This window comes from Henckelia pumila, chromosome 1 (genome assembly GCF_033568475.1).
Source record: "Henckelia pumila isolate YLH828 chromosome 1, ASM3356847v2, whole genome shotgun sequence".
NCBI lineage: Eukaryota > Viridiplantae > Streptophyta > Magnoliopsida > Lamiales > Gesneriaceae > Henckelia > Henckelia pumila.
The window spans coordinates 157,422,999-157,436,143 of NC_133120.1; the positions used below are offsets into that span (position 1 = coordinate 157,422,999).

The 13,145-nt window shown below is 30.9% G+C and overlaps 1 protein-coding gene across 6 annotated transcripts; it reads right to left on the minus strand.

Annotated features, from left to right (window-relative positions):
* Window positions 1-838: 838 nt before the first annotated feature.
* On the minus strand, window positions 839-7,728 carry LOC140882518 (uncharacterized). Of its 6 annotated transcripts, none has more exons than XR_012150233.1 (8): window positions 7,510-7,728; window positions 6,926-7,082; window positions 2,842-3,170; window positions 2,632-2,719; window positions 2,471-2,517; window positions 1,297-1,603; window positions 1,043-1,209; window positions 839-914 (listed from the first exon to the last, which is right to left on the minus strand). XR_012150233.1 is itself a non-coding variant. In XM_073288579.1 (6 exons), exons 3-6 carry the CDS (start codon window positions 2,877-2,879, stop codon window positions 1,375-1,377), a joined length of 402 nt encoding a protein of 133 aa, XP_073144680.1. In that variant the 5' UTR covers window positions 2,880-5,997; window positions 6,926-7,082; window positions 7,510-7,728; the 3' UTR covers window positions 1,230-1,374. The 6 variants fall into 6 exon arrangements, 1 of the variants encoding a protein (XP_073144680.1); XR_012150232.1 differs by having other exon boundaries at window positions 2,842-4,153; XR_012150231.1 differs by having other exon boundaries at window positions 2,842-5,997.
* Between the last annotated feature and the right edge of the window lie 5,417 nt (window positions 7,729-13,145).

Consider the following 13,145-nt stretch of genomic DNA (forward strand, 5'->3'; position numbering starts at 1 on the left):
ATTACATTTAATTTTTACAATAAAAATAATAAAAACCCTACATAAACCATTTTTTTTACTATGGTCTGTATGTGATAATCACTATATGCACAAGTTCATATTAAACTTCATAAAAATCGCATATGAATAACAATTATAATTATAAACAATAAATATGATCGTCACCATCATTACTAAAAAGGGAAGAAAAGAAAATATGCTCTAAAACTAAACAATAAAGTATTTTGACATATAAGATCAACAATTATTCACAACCGGTCTCATTCCATTATTTTCTCTAACCCAATCAAAGAAGATTGACCATGCCAAAAAAAGCAAATATCATAAACTAGACCAACTATTCGAAGGAATGACACATTATATCAAACAAAGAAGCACCAATAATATTACATTCAATATAAACATCATATGAAAATTTCAATACATTTAATATTATATATATATATATATATATATATATATATATATATATATATATTTCACAACCTATTGAATATGAAAAAAATTCACCATCAATATACATTTGAGATGTGCCAACGACTTATAATGAGAATTCAATAACAAACTCACATATAATCTGTGAAGACCCAAGATATGTCACCACACATCAAAATAATCAATCTTTATGGCTCCAGCTTAACAAATTGTAAAAAATACTTACATGTTTTTGTGCAGCCCAATCATTCTTCAATTGTCCTCCTTTGTGAAGAAATTGCTCAAAGGTGTCGATGACGCTCGGAAGCTCTACAGTCGCAGAATTGGCCTTAAAAAAATTATCATATAAAATATAAAAATAAATAATATTTTATAATAAAACTTGCGCTAGCATGATAATATTGAACCAAAGTCTTCGATCCATGGGCACTCTCAAGTGTCCTACAAAACTGATTACTTTTATTCTTTTCGGATTTTTCCTACAAAAAATAAAAAATATTTTTATTTAAAATGATAATAAATTATATGTCCACTAATATAATTACTACCAACCATTTGTTCTTTGTTTTCAAAATAATCACAAAGAAAATTCCAATCAGAGGTTTACTCCATTATACGGCTTCCTCTTTGGTGCATATTTATTTTGCAACCCATTGAGTTGTTTCCAATGCCTCCTCATCTTACATCTTCGTTCTCGAATTGCTCTCATGACGAGCCGCTCCACCTCCCCCTTCACCACGCGCGTACACTTGTTTTTGGATATTTAAATTTGTTCTTAAAAGAAAACAAACTCATTATATATATATATTTAAAAATTATATTATGTAATATAAATAACGTAATATAATATTCCAAACTTACATCAATACGATCAAATATGAGTTATCTTTCAACCATAGCGACATCCTCTCAAGTCGTAATACGAGGAGATATAATATCTCAAACTATTTGAGGTATCAGGTTATTAAACCATTTTCTAATTTCTCCAACACTGTCTCCTGTATGTTTTTCAAATTCGACCTCCAATTTATCATGTTTTTGCTTCCTCAATGCCTTCTCTAGAACTTTAATGCAAGATTGCAGTCTCCATATTGTTTGTCTGCCTCCTCCATCCTTGCCTGATCCATCCTCTCTAGTACCGGAATCACTAGCACTTGAACTAGACATCCTGAAAAAAAAAAAAAAAAAAAAAGGAAACATAATTATGCAAATAAAATAATGAATTCAGAAATCATGTAATAAATGCACAATAACATAAAGAATAAATAAAACAACATTAATTTGAAAAAAATATTTCTTACTTCTTCTAATGTTGAGTCATTATTTTCAATTTCAGTATTATCATCTTCGTCAATTTCAACAGTACCATCATCTTATTCATCATATTCTTCTATTGTATAATTCTCAAAATCATCATCATCAACTACAAAATCACCTATATTGTGCAACAAATTATCGATATTCATAACCTCGGTTGGTTCAACATCTTCACGATAAAAGCTGGCATTATCTAACTCTGGTAATTCAACCACCAATTTCAATGATTGAAAATTAATTTCTTGCACTACGTGAGCATCACTACTAGTTGTGTCAACATCATTTTCAACTTCAACATTTGGGTAATCCCACCGATTAGTATACACATGCACCAATTTCCACATTGATCCATTCTTGATATCATTCAAGTATACATTTATTTTGTCTGTGATGCAAGTATAAATGGATCATTCTTGTATCATTGTGCCCCAGTATAGATGCTTGTGAATATATTATCTACTTGAATTCTTCTCTTCCTAGGATCGGTTTCAAACCATTTGCACTTGAATACCGACACAGTGCAGTCTTTTAAATAACACAACTCTATAACTTCTTGAATGACGCCATATAAATTTTGACCTCCTACACCGGGTACAAGAATTCCGTTATTTTTGTGGTTCGTCTCACATCTCGTTGTTCCACAAGAAACTTAATGTCATTGATAATAGCACCGGAGTATGAGTACACACTAAAATTGGATCTATTAGCTAATGCATACAATTCATCTGTAGTCTCATATGACCCAACTGCTCGCATTTCATTAACCTGAAAAATGTTTAGAAATTTCATTTTATTTGAAACGACTCAATTAAAATGCAATCTAATATTATTTAGTATTGGACAATTTATTGTATTTACTTGAACATGTTTTTTACTTACCTTATCCTTAAACCACATGGGAAATTCAATTTCTTGTTCATGTTCCACATTCCGCACTCTCCGAGCTAATATAATATTTCGATGCTCCCTACATGATATTTAAAACACATAATCATCGTCATCGTCTACACGATATTTAAAATAATATTATTAATTATTAATATACATTTAGATCAAGGCGAAAACTAAAAGATTTATAGATTTACTTACTTGAGATATTTTTCAACTTCTTGACAATTATTTAGCATATACCACCCTGCCTTCCTTCGTAAAGAAGGTTCAATAACTTTAACCTCTTTCTTGCCCTAGGGTCGACCAACATGCTTGAATATAGAAAGAACTCGAGAAGGGCAAGTGTTCACAGTATCATCATTCCTTTCTGGTCGATTATATCGAGTTTTGATATCTCGAAAAACAACGAGCAAAAGGTTAAAGCCACTTTAACAATGTAAGCTTCAGCAAAATACCCCTCTGGACGCGCTCTATTGGTAACATATTGTTTGTAGATACCCATGGCTAGCTCAATGCTATACATCCATCTAAAATGCACAGGACCACCCATTATTGCCTCTTGTGGTGAATGGAGAATCAAGTGAACCATAATATCAAAGAACGCTGGAGGGAATATTCTTTCCAACTTGCACAAAATAAGCACAACATTTGTCTCCAACAATTTAAGATCACTGAAGTTTAAAGTCTTAGCACATATTTGTTGGAAAAAGTTACACAATTCAATGATAGTTTCACGCACTTCTTTCTTCAATAATGGCCTGATTTCTGCCGGCAATAAACGCTAAAGCAAAACATGATAGTCATGAGACTGGAGTCCCAAAATTTTACAAGTGGCTTCATTGACATTTTTTGATAAGTTGACAACAAAACCATTCGGAAACTTCACCGATTTGATAAATTGACAAAATAAGAGTTTCTCTTTAGTACTTAATGTATATTTTGCTGGTGGTTTCTTCCATTTATTTTCATCTTTGTATAGATGCAACTCTTTTCTGATCCCCATGCCCTGAAGATCTAATCTTGCCTTTTCTGTGTCTTTTGGTTTCCCTTCAATGTTCAACAAGGTGCCGAGAACACTATCACATACATTCTTCTCGACATGCATTACATCTAAGTTATGTCGGAGTGGCAAGTGTTTCCAGTATTCAAGCTAGAAAAATATGCTTTTTTCGACAAGTTAAGCTCGATAGCTGAACGTTTGCGCTTTATACATCCATATTGCTTATGTTTTCCAGGAAGACCAACATGAACATGTTCTAACTGTGCTAATATATCTTCGGCATTTAATTCTCTAAGAGGAGATCTTGGTTCCACCTTACCATCAAATTGTTTGTTTCGCCTCATTGGATCATTTAAAGAAAGAAAACGTCTATGGCCAATGTAAGCTATCTTGCTCCTTATGCATTTTTAAGGAGTTTATTTGTTACAAGTTGGACATTTTTTATACCCTTTTGTACTCCATCCAGACATTAAAGCATACACAGGAAATCATTGATGGTCCATAAAATCGCTGCACGCATTAAGAAAGTATCATTAGTCACTGCAATCTCGAGTATTTACGCCTTCCCATAATTTTTTCAACTCTTCAATTAGTGGATGAAGGAAAACATCCATGTCTTTCTCTACTTTTGCCACCATATATAGTCAACAGGTATAAATAGATCAAGAAGTTGTAAAATATCATTGTGATCACAAAACAAGTAAGCTTATGATGTGTCCCTTCAATGAATGATTCTAAAAATATTTAAGCGTATAGAGGGTATTCACATAGAAAAATAATGATCTCACAATGATATTACTTCTCCTCTTTTCCACAAACACAAGTGATTACTTATGCAAGTAGAGAAAATACATTGGAACTCAAATCATTTTTTGAATAAACGGATTTGATATTTGGAATTATAAAGCGCAAGTATATGGAAGATAAAATTGTAAGTAAAAAATCATTACTTTCCCTATCTTTATAATATGATCATAAAATAATTTTAAAAAGCAAACAAAAAGTGTTGTAGCATATGAAATTTCATAAATTTTAAATTTTCAAAAATATGAAATGCACAAATAATCAAGTTGAGAATTAGCAAGCTTCATAAAAAATTGACAAAATTAACTCGAACCGCTAAGCAACACAAAGTCAAGATTGACATACCAACTGAAATATTCATAAATCATTTAAGCGTCTCTTTTTAATATTTAAGCACAACTATTGATGTAAGAGAATTGACTAGACATGCTTGATATCAACAACACGCTAACACAAATAGAACATCATATTGGCAGTTAACTCAAGTTTTCTTCTCAAAGCTACTTTTAAAAATGAGTGTACCGAGTTTTCTTGACAATGTATGGATGTGATTCAAGATAATAAGTCCCTTAAATTGATTAGTGAAACATCCTTGAACTTCTGGACAAAAACACCAACTCATGTCATATGCTCTGTTTTTGCGTCAGCACACTAGTTCAATATTTACAGAATAAACTAATTTTCCTCGTGCATCACAAGTCTGCAAATTTTATACATCTGCGATCCTCTATGAGTCTAGTTTACAATGATAAAAGAGGTTTGTCGTTTGGACACCTGAGCAGGGAGTTATTCTATTTTTCCCAAAGTTGCTACAAGCTGCCAGAAAACTCAACTATGGATGTTCGGAGATTTCAAACACTCCTACGTCACCCCTTCTTCCACCTCGTAAGGATCAATTAGAAGACTTTGATTTATACAAGAGATTTGTACAAACCCAATCCGGTTTGGGGCTTACCCATTGCCTAAACAAGAACTCCTAGCCACCACTCGATTGTAGGCTGCAACCTCACAATCCGCATAATGTTTTACATCTTTATGTCAAGACAACAAACACAATCTTTAAAGTCTTTGTGTAAAGACTCTCACTCAACTAATTTATGCAATACATCTCTCTTTTATATGTGAGTGAGTTAGGTGTGAAGAACTTGAATTTTCACGCTCAAGAATTCTAATTTGTTCTTCACACACACCTTGGGCTTTGCTCTCAACTAGCTGATTTCTTCAAGTAAGCTGCCCATGCTTTGAATCTCCTTGTCAAGCTTGTTTTTGAACTTCAAGATGTTGTATTTATAGGCTCCAAGAATGATATAGCCGTTATACACAGAAATAGAGTCGTTATAATGTTTTTTGTACTGTTTCTATACTGTTTCTGGAGTGCCAAACTGATAGAATAACTCAGAGCTCAACTAATCGAATAGCCCCGCATGATCCGTTGATATCCTGGAAAAGTGACGAATACAAAATTGTATCTCTTGATCTTAGCTTTCCAACGCCACCAGAATCAATCCATTCGGAGTTTATATGCAAAAGTTATGCTCGAAATACCAGAGCTGCTCAAAATCAATTTAGCACAAAATCAGTTGAGTGCATACGATCAGTTTAGTGCTATATCTCTTGATTCATTGAATTCTGGGTAAAATGATAAACATGAAAGTTTTAGCCCTTTTTCTTATAATTCCACGGAATCAAAAATCACTCAATTCGGAATTCATATGCGAAAGTTATTCTTAATACACCAAACTGTTCTAGATATTCTGCTCTGCAGAATTTCTGTTACAAACCAGTAACTTCAACGCAGTTTAGCATCTCATTAGGATCCGATTCAGTCTTTGACATGTGAATATGATTTGTAGATAATTGTCTTTTTGTTCCAACGCATGGTGAATCGTTTCATTTGAATAATTGAGCTGCAAGATATGCCAAAATACTGAAGCTGCTTGAGGTAAAATGATGGTGTATTTTATGCTAAACTCATCGGATTTAGTTTTGTATTGAGACGTTTGTTTAACCAAGATAACATCCGTTTTTTCTCAATTGACGTGAAATACAATATGTTCCAAATTGAGTTTTCGAGGCTAATCATTTGGATTATTGAGATGTAAGATATCATTGAAACACTGGAGCTTGCCAGAAATTCAATTTAGCTAATTTTGAGTTTTGGCTTCCATCTTGAGTTAACAATCTTCACACTAGAGTAAATATATTAGAAACACAATAACAAATTTTGTTATCATCAAAATCAGGATTGCTTGTGTTCCAAAACCCAACAAAGTTAAAGTCCATATGTAATATATGCATATTATTGTGCTTAAAATAAAAATATGCACAACTCAAAAAAAATAAAAATATGCATATTATTTATTGATTTGAGAACGTAAAGGGTTGGTATCATTTACGTGTAAATGATGATAACCAATATGTATATGGATTTAACCTAAAAATTGAAAATCAAAAAAATAAGAAAAGATCAAAGATAACCTGTGTTTAATGTGCTTGAATGGCATCTCCAAGGAACGGCCAAATTGCGAACATTTTCTCGGAGCATGGGAGAATACCAGACCTCCCGTTCTCGATCTCTCGGCCTCATTGTTTTATGAGGTTCCATCTCCTATCCTCTTTAATTGATATTAACATTCTACACAAAGAAAAAAAGAAAATAAAATGAAACCAATTAAATGCAAAGAAGTCTGCAAATAGATCTACTCAATTTATTTCTAACAATAAGAAAATTCACTTGACTTCCAACCTCATCGGCGGAAATCACTACAAACCAGAAATTATGTGCTTCAAAATCTACAAATTAACATATTGAGAGAGTAAAAAAGAATAAATAAACTTTTAATTAGGCCAATTACTCTACAAAGAAGTTTGACTGGTACAATCACTCTCACCCCAAAACTAAGCCAAAAACTGTAATTAAAAATAATTAAATAAACTTTTAAATAACAAATATACAGAGGTTTAGAATAATGAAGATGAAAGAAACGGAACGACACAACCTTGATTAAGAAAGGGGAGAAAACAAACCACAAACCTTGATTAAGAAAGGGGAGAAAGCAAACCTTTGTTTGTTGTGTTTGAACCGAGAAGATTCGGTTATGAGATTGGAAGAAAACTGACCACTTCCTCCATTTGAGACACGTTTTTTTTGGAAATTTTTGGGGAGGTTGATGGGCGGCATAGAATTCTGAAGCGAGTGAGGAGAAGGCAAGGTCATACCAAAGAAAATAGATGCGGGCAGACTAAAGTTAGGGATAGAAAATGGTTTGTTTTTCAACAGCTTCCTGTGGATTGGGCCATACTAGTGACGGACCATACCAAGGAGTTATACAAAACGTACTAAGCAGTTTTTATTGTGTGCTGAGCCTTTATTAAATAGTAAGAAATTTAAATTTGTTATCTGCATTTTTTCACCCCACTTTCAGCCGTCACTTTCCTTCAACACACGTTCTGGGTCTTCCATAATAACTGCAATTGGTAACTTTTCTTCATTTTACAATAGATCAATGACTTACGTATTCTTTTTATTATTATTATTCAGGGAATTATGTACGTATTTTTTTACACAAATTTTTCGATCTATTCACTATTGGATTTCTCGAAAAAAAACAGGAGCAACTCATCTATTTGCAATTTCCTTAGATTTACACCATCCATTCAAACAAATTTCTTCCACAACATACAATTCACATTTCAATTTCATCATTCTTTTAATTTTTATTTTATTATATTAAATTTTTGCCCTCTAAGTGTGTAATTTTTTTAAAAAAAAATTGGATGAAGTTTGGTACATCGCTGAAGCAATAATTTAAGAGCTCGGAAGATATTGCTTCATATAGATTCATACTACACGGTGATCCTTCTTCAATATAATTATTTTCTTCAATTTTAGTCATAAAATTTATTTTTAATCAGTAATTTTTTATTTTATAGAATTTCATATAAGTATTTATGATTGTGCAATTATATTTAATTTTCGAGAATAGTTGTATACGACATTCACTTTGTTTTTATCTTTTGATTAACCAAAATATTGTTACATTTTCGAATTCTCAAAGTTAGAAAAAATAATTTTTTTTAAAAAAAACCATGATATTGTTATCTCTTGCATTAATGTTTTAAACACATCTAAACCGATTTGAAATCTACATACCTAATATAAATCTATAATTTATCTAAATCTATAATTTTAAATTTAAATACTTACCCAAGATCTTTAGTTATAAGCTATTTATGTAAAATCTCTATTATCCATAGATAACATTTTTTTCTAACCTATAATTTTTTTATTTTATAGAATTTCATATAAGTATTTATGATTATGCAATTATATTTAAATTCGAGAATAGTTGTATACCACATTAACTTTGTTTTTATCTTTCGAATAACCAAAATATTGTTACATTTTCGAATTTCCAAATTTTCAAAAATTAAATTTTTTTTAAAAAAATCATGATATTATTACCTCTTTCTTTAATATTTTAAACTCATCTAATTCGATTTGAAAGCTACATACCTAATATAAATCTAAAATTTATCTAAATCTATAATTTCAAATTTAAATACTTACCCAAGATCTTTAATCATCGGCTATTTATGTAAAATCTTTACTATCCATAGATAACATTTTTTTAATGAATCTCTTTTAGATCCCTAAAAACAAATAAAATAAAAAAATAATAATATGTAGAGGGTAATGATGACTTAGCGTAACAAATTCTCGGTGTCTTGCATCTTTATTCTCGATGCCTTTGAAGTTATGTGATTATTTACCAAATATGTATTGATTATATTGTAGATGTGTTTTTATTGGAAGTTTAATTTATAAGATAATTATGCCAAATTTTTTGCATAATATTATTTTATCATGATATATCATTTCATTTATTGACAAAAAAACAAAAGTTTTTTCATCATAATTAAACCCAACAGTTTTATAAAATATAAATGTATCAGCATTACTCACATACCATAAATATTAAGATTTAGTTTTTTCGATTTTTTTTTTATGTTTTTTTTTGGAAAAAACACAAATATTTTTCTTCATGTTGTATGAAGTATGTTTCTATAGATTTTCAATTTTGAAAATAAATTACTAACAATAATTTGATTTGATTTTTTCAATAAAATCAAATATCTTGAAAAAAATGTGTACTGCACATAAAATATATAATATTTATGTTTTGTGTCACACACGCAATGCGTGTGCCACGTTCACTAGTATATAAATAATATTCCGTGCATCGCACAAGTGAGATACTAGTGATTTATAATACTGAAAAATTGGAAACTTGGTTCAAATGATTTTTCTTCATTTTTGTTTTTGAAAATTTTGATTATTCTTCCATGGGAGAACCTGGTCATAATTGGAAACTTGGTTCAAATGATTTTTCTTCATTTTTGTTTTTGAAGTTTATGATTATTCTTCCATGGGAGAACCTAGTTGTGCAAATGATTTTTCTTCATTTTTGTTTTTGAAATGTATGATTATTCTTCCGTGGGAGAACCTCATAATTGAAAACCTGGTTCAAATGATTTTTCTTCATATTTGTTTTTGAAATTTATGCTTTTTTAATTCTTCCATGGGAGAACTTGGTCATAATTGGAAACTTTTGATTGAAATGATTTTTTCATGCTCTATTTTGTTTTTTAAATTTACGCTAATCAAAATGGCATGAATATTCAAATGATGATTTTTCCTCATTTATTTAAAAGCGGGAAACCCACAAACGACCCGACCCGAACCCAACTTAATTGGATATTTAAGGTTGTCGGTTAGGTTTCGAATAGTGTAAAATACTACCCAACTAATTGGGTACTCGACCCGAACTACCCAACACGTGCCCACCTCTAATCATCTACATATATGGCCATCTAGGTCCGCCCTTTTTTTTAAAAAAAATTATATATTAATTTTAGATTAATTTGATATCAACTCAAGTGACACAATTCAAAAAATTAAATATTCTGTAGTTTAAAATCATGACTTAGATAGATTAATAATCTAGAATACGCTATTTGCGAATAGCAAATTTCAATATATTATTTATGATACAATTTATATACATTATTTGTTTTGTTAATTGTATTTTACATGTATTTTATATATAAATATAAATATAAATATATATAAGATCCCCACCACCACAAGGCAAAATTAAAAATGAACAAGTAAAACAAACCTGTCAACAAGAAAGAGAAAGAGAAATGTTCTTTATCATCATTTTATATATTAATTTATTGTTACGTCCAAATCAATTGTATTTGTACGAGAGCTATGAAGTTTGAATTCCTTGACCCGCGACATATACATCTGGGTTAGTTTTTTTTTTTTTTTTTTAAAAAACAAACTATATATATGAATTTTGAATTAATTTGATATTAACTCTTAAGTGACTCCACTAAAAAAATTAAAAGATTTCATTATTTAAAATCTTAAATAAATAAATTAAAGTATTGTTTACAACTATAAAAATAAATAATTATAGAAATTCTAATCAGAAATTGAATTCAAACACTACCTTATTATATTTACTCCCCTATTTGCGAATAGCTAGCAAATCTCAATATACTTTTCAAAACTTGTCAACTATATAATAAACTAAAGTGACATGCATGCTCACCATTCACCACAGCATCCAAATTAAAAATGGATATCAATCGAATCCACTTAGCTATCCCTGAAATCAATCTGTATTCAGGCACCGGAAAGATGCTTGTTCTTGGATTCGGAACGGCATCGAATCCTCCCGTGGATTCGGAAGAGAGCTGTTTTAGAAGCCATCCAAGTTGGTTACAGGCATTTTGACATTGCTTCACTGTATAATTCAAGATTGGACGATGTTGTCGAAATGGAGAAAAAAGATGCTGAGAGAATTCTGCGAGCTAGGATAGAAGAATTCTTGTTGTTGCTTACTCTACTTTAGGATCCATTGGTACATTTTATGGGAATGAAAGAGTTATGGGTTCAGAAGTGCTCAAGCAAAGACTAAAGGAAAGACTATTGGTCAGGTAAAATACACAATTTAAAATCTTCAAAATTTTTGTTTCTCATTTTCGTAGAAGGAAAACAGATGCCAAATAGTTACTCCATCCGTACCATTTATTTTGACAGAATTTCTTTTTTTAATCAATCTCAATTATGCAGAGTTTCCATACTTGATGTTATTTTTTCTACTCTTTTATCATTTTTTTAAATCTACATGCATGAAAACGTGCATCAGTCTAGATAAGTGAGATATACAGAATATTGGTTTCAAGTACGAATCTTGTGGGATGGAAAATGCATGCAGGTTTGCTTGAGGTGGGCTTATGAGCAAGGAGTTGGAGTGTCGGTGAAGAGTTTTAACAAAGAGAGGATGAAGCAAATTGCAGACATATTTGGGTTGATGAGATTAGCAAAATCCCACAACACACGCCATGCCTTGGATTGGATTACGCCTCTGTCTATGGCCCTTACAAGACAATTGAGGAGCTTTGGTGTCACGCCCCCGAAACTGTGGTTGGTCGACATCGGCGTTGTTTAACAATTTAACATTCCAAAAATCAGTATATTTCATAAACCATAACTGTTTTTACAGAGAAAAAAACACAAGTGCAACAATGCGGAAGCGAAACTGAAATTTAAAATAAAAATATTTCTTCAACTTGAATTGATCCATCCTCACCAACCTTAGAACTTATTCTATTTTTCGTCATCTAACTCATCTTCATTCTTATCTGGAGAAAAGTAAGGGGTGAGTGTTTTGGAAAACACTCAGCAAGTGGGGGCCAATCGAGCACGATAAACACCAAAATATATTTACATATACTCATGTATATTTTATAATCTCAAAACAAAATAAGCATGCTGAATTCGAACAAATACGAAGCAAATATTGCACTGTTAATTATCTCATTTTCCGTGGTTCTACTGATCAGCTCCCTATATGTTACTCCTCAAGGGGCGAGGCCAAATGAACGGTTATTATAACCCACCGCATTAGGGCCATATAAAATCAAATCGTCGGAAATTCCTTAACCATTTCTAAATCGACTCTTAACAGTGCATCTCAAATATTTCTAAATAATTCTAACATGCTTCAAATAATATCACGAATAGCCAACAAATAATATATATATCAAAGTGAAACGAATATTATCATGCCGATCGAATTTTCAAAAGTATAAGTATTTATGTTATAAAACTTAACTCACACGCAAAAATAAATATAAGTGTAGAAACTTATATCACACAAAAGAAAGGTAGAAGCCACTTATGAAACGACCCTAACTCTATAATTAATAAATAAATATGCGGAATTTTTTTTTTTTATACATACTAAATAAAATATGTACATATATGCCCATACATATATGCACAAAATAAAAAGATTTAAAATAAATAAATGAATAAATAAAACAATTAAATACTTAAATAAAAATGCATTCTTTAAAATAAAATAAACATCTGAGTCAAATATTTAATTAAAAATACTGCATAAATAAGATGATCAAAATTTGCATGCACTGACAATATTCAATAAAATATTCAAAACTCACAACCACTGAAAAAAATAATATAAAATATATAACGTGCTGACATAATCAAAAACATTCATGTGACTCAGACATCTATCACGGTCACGGGGTCACTGCATGCCTACTCATACATCCTCGCCTCCGGTGGGTACGACCTCATCCTCAACGTACTCACCTG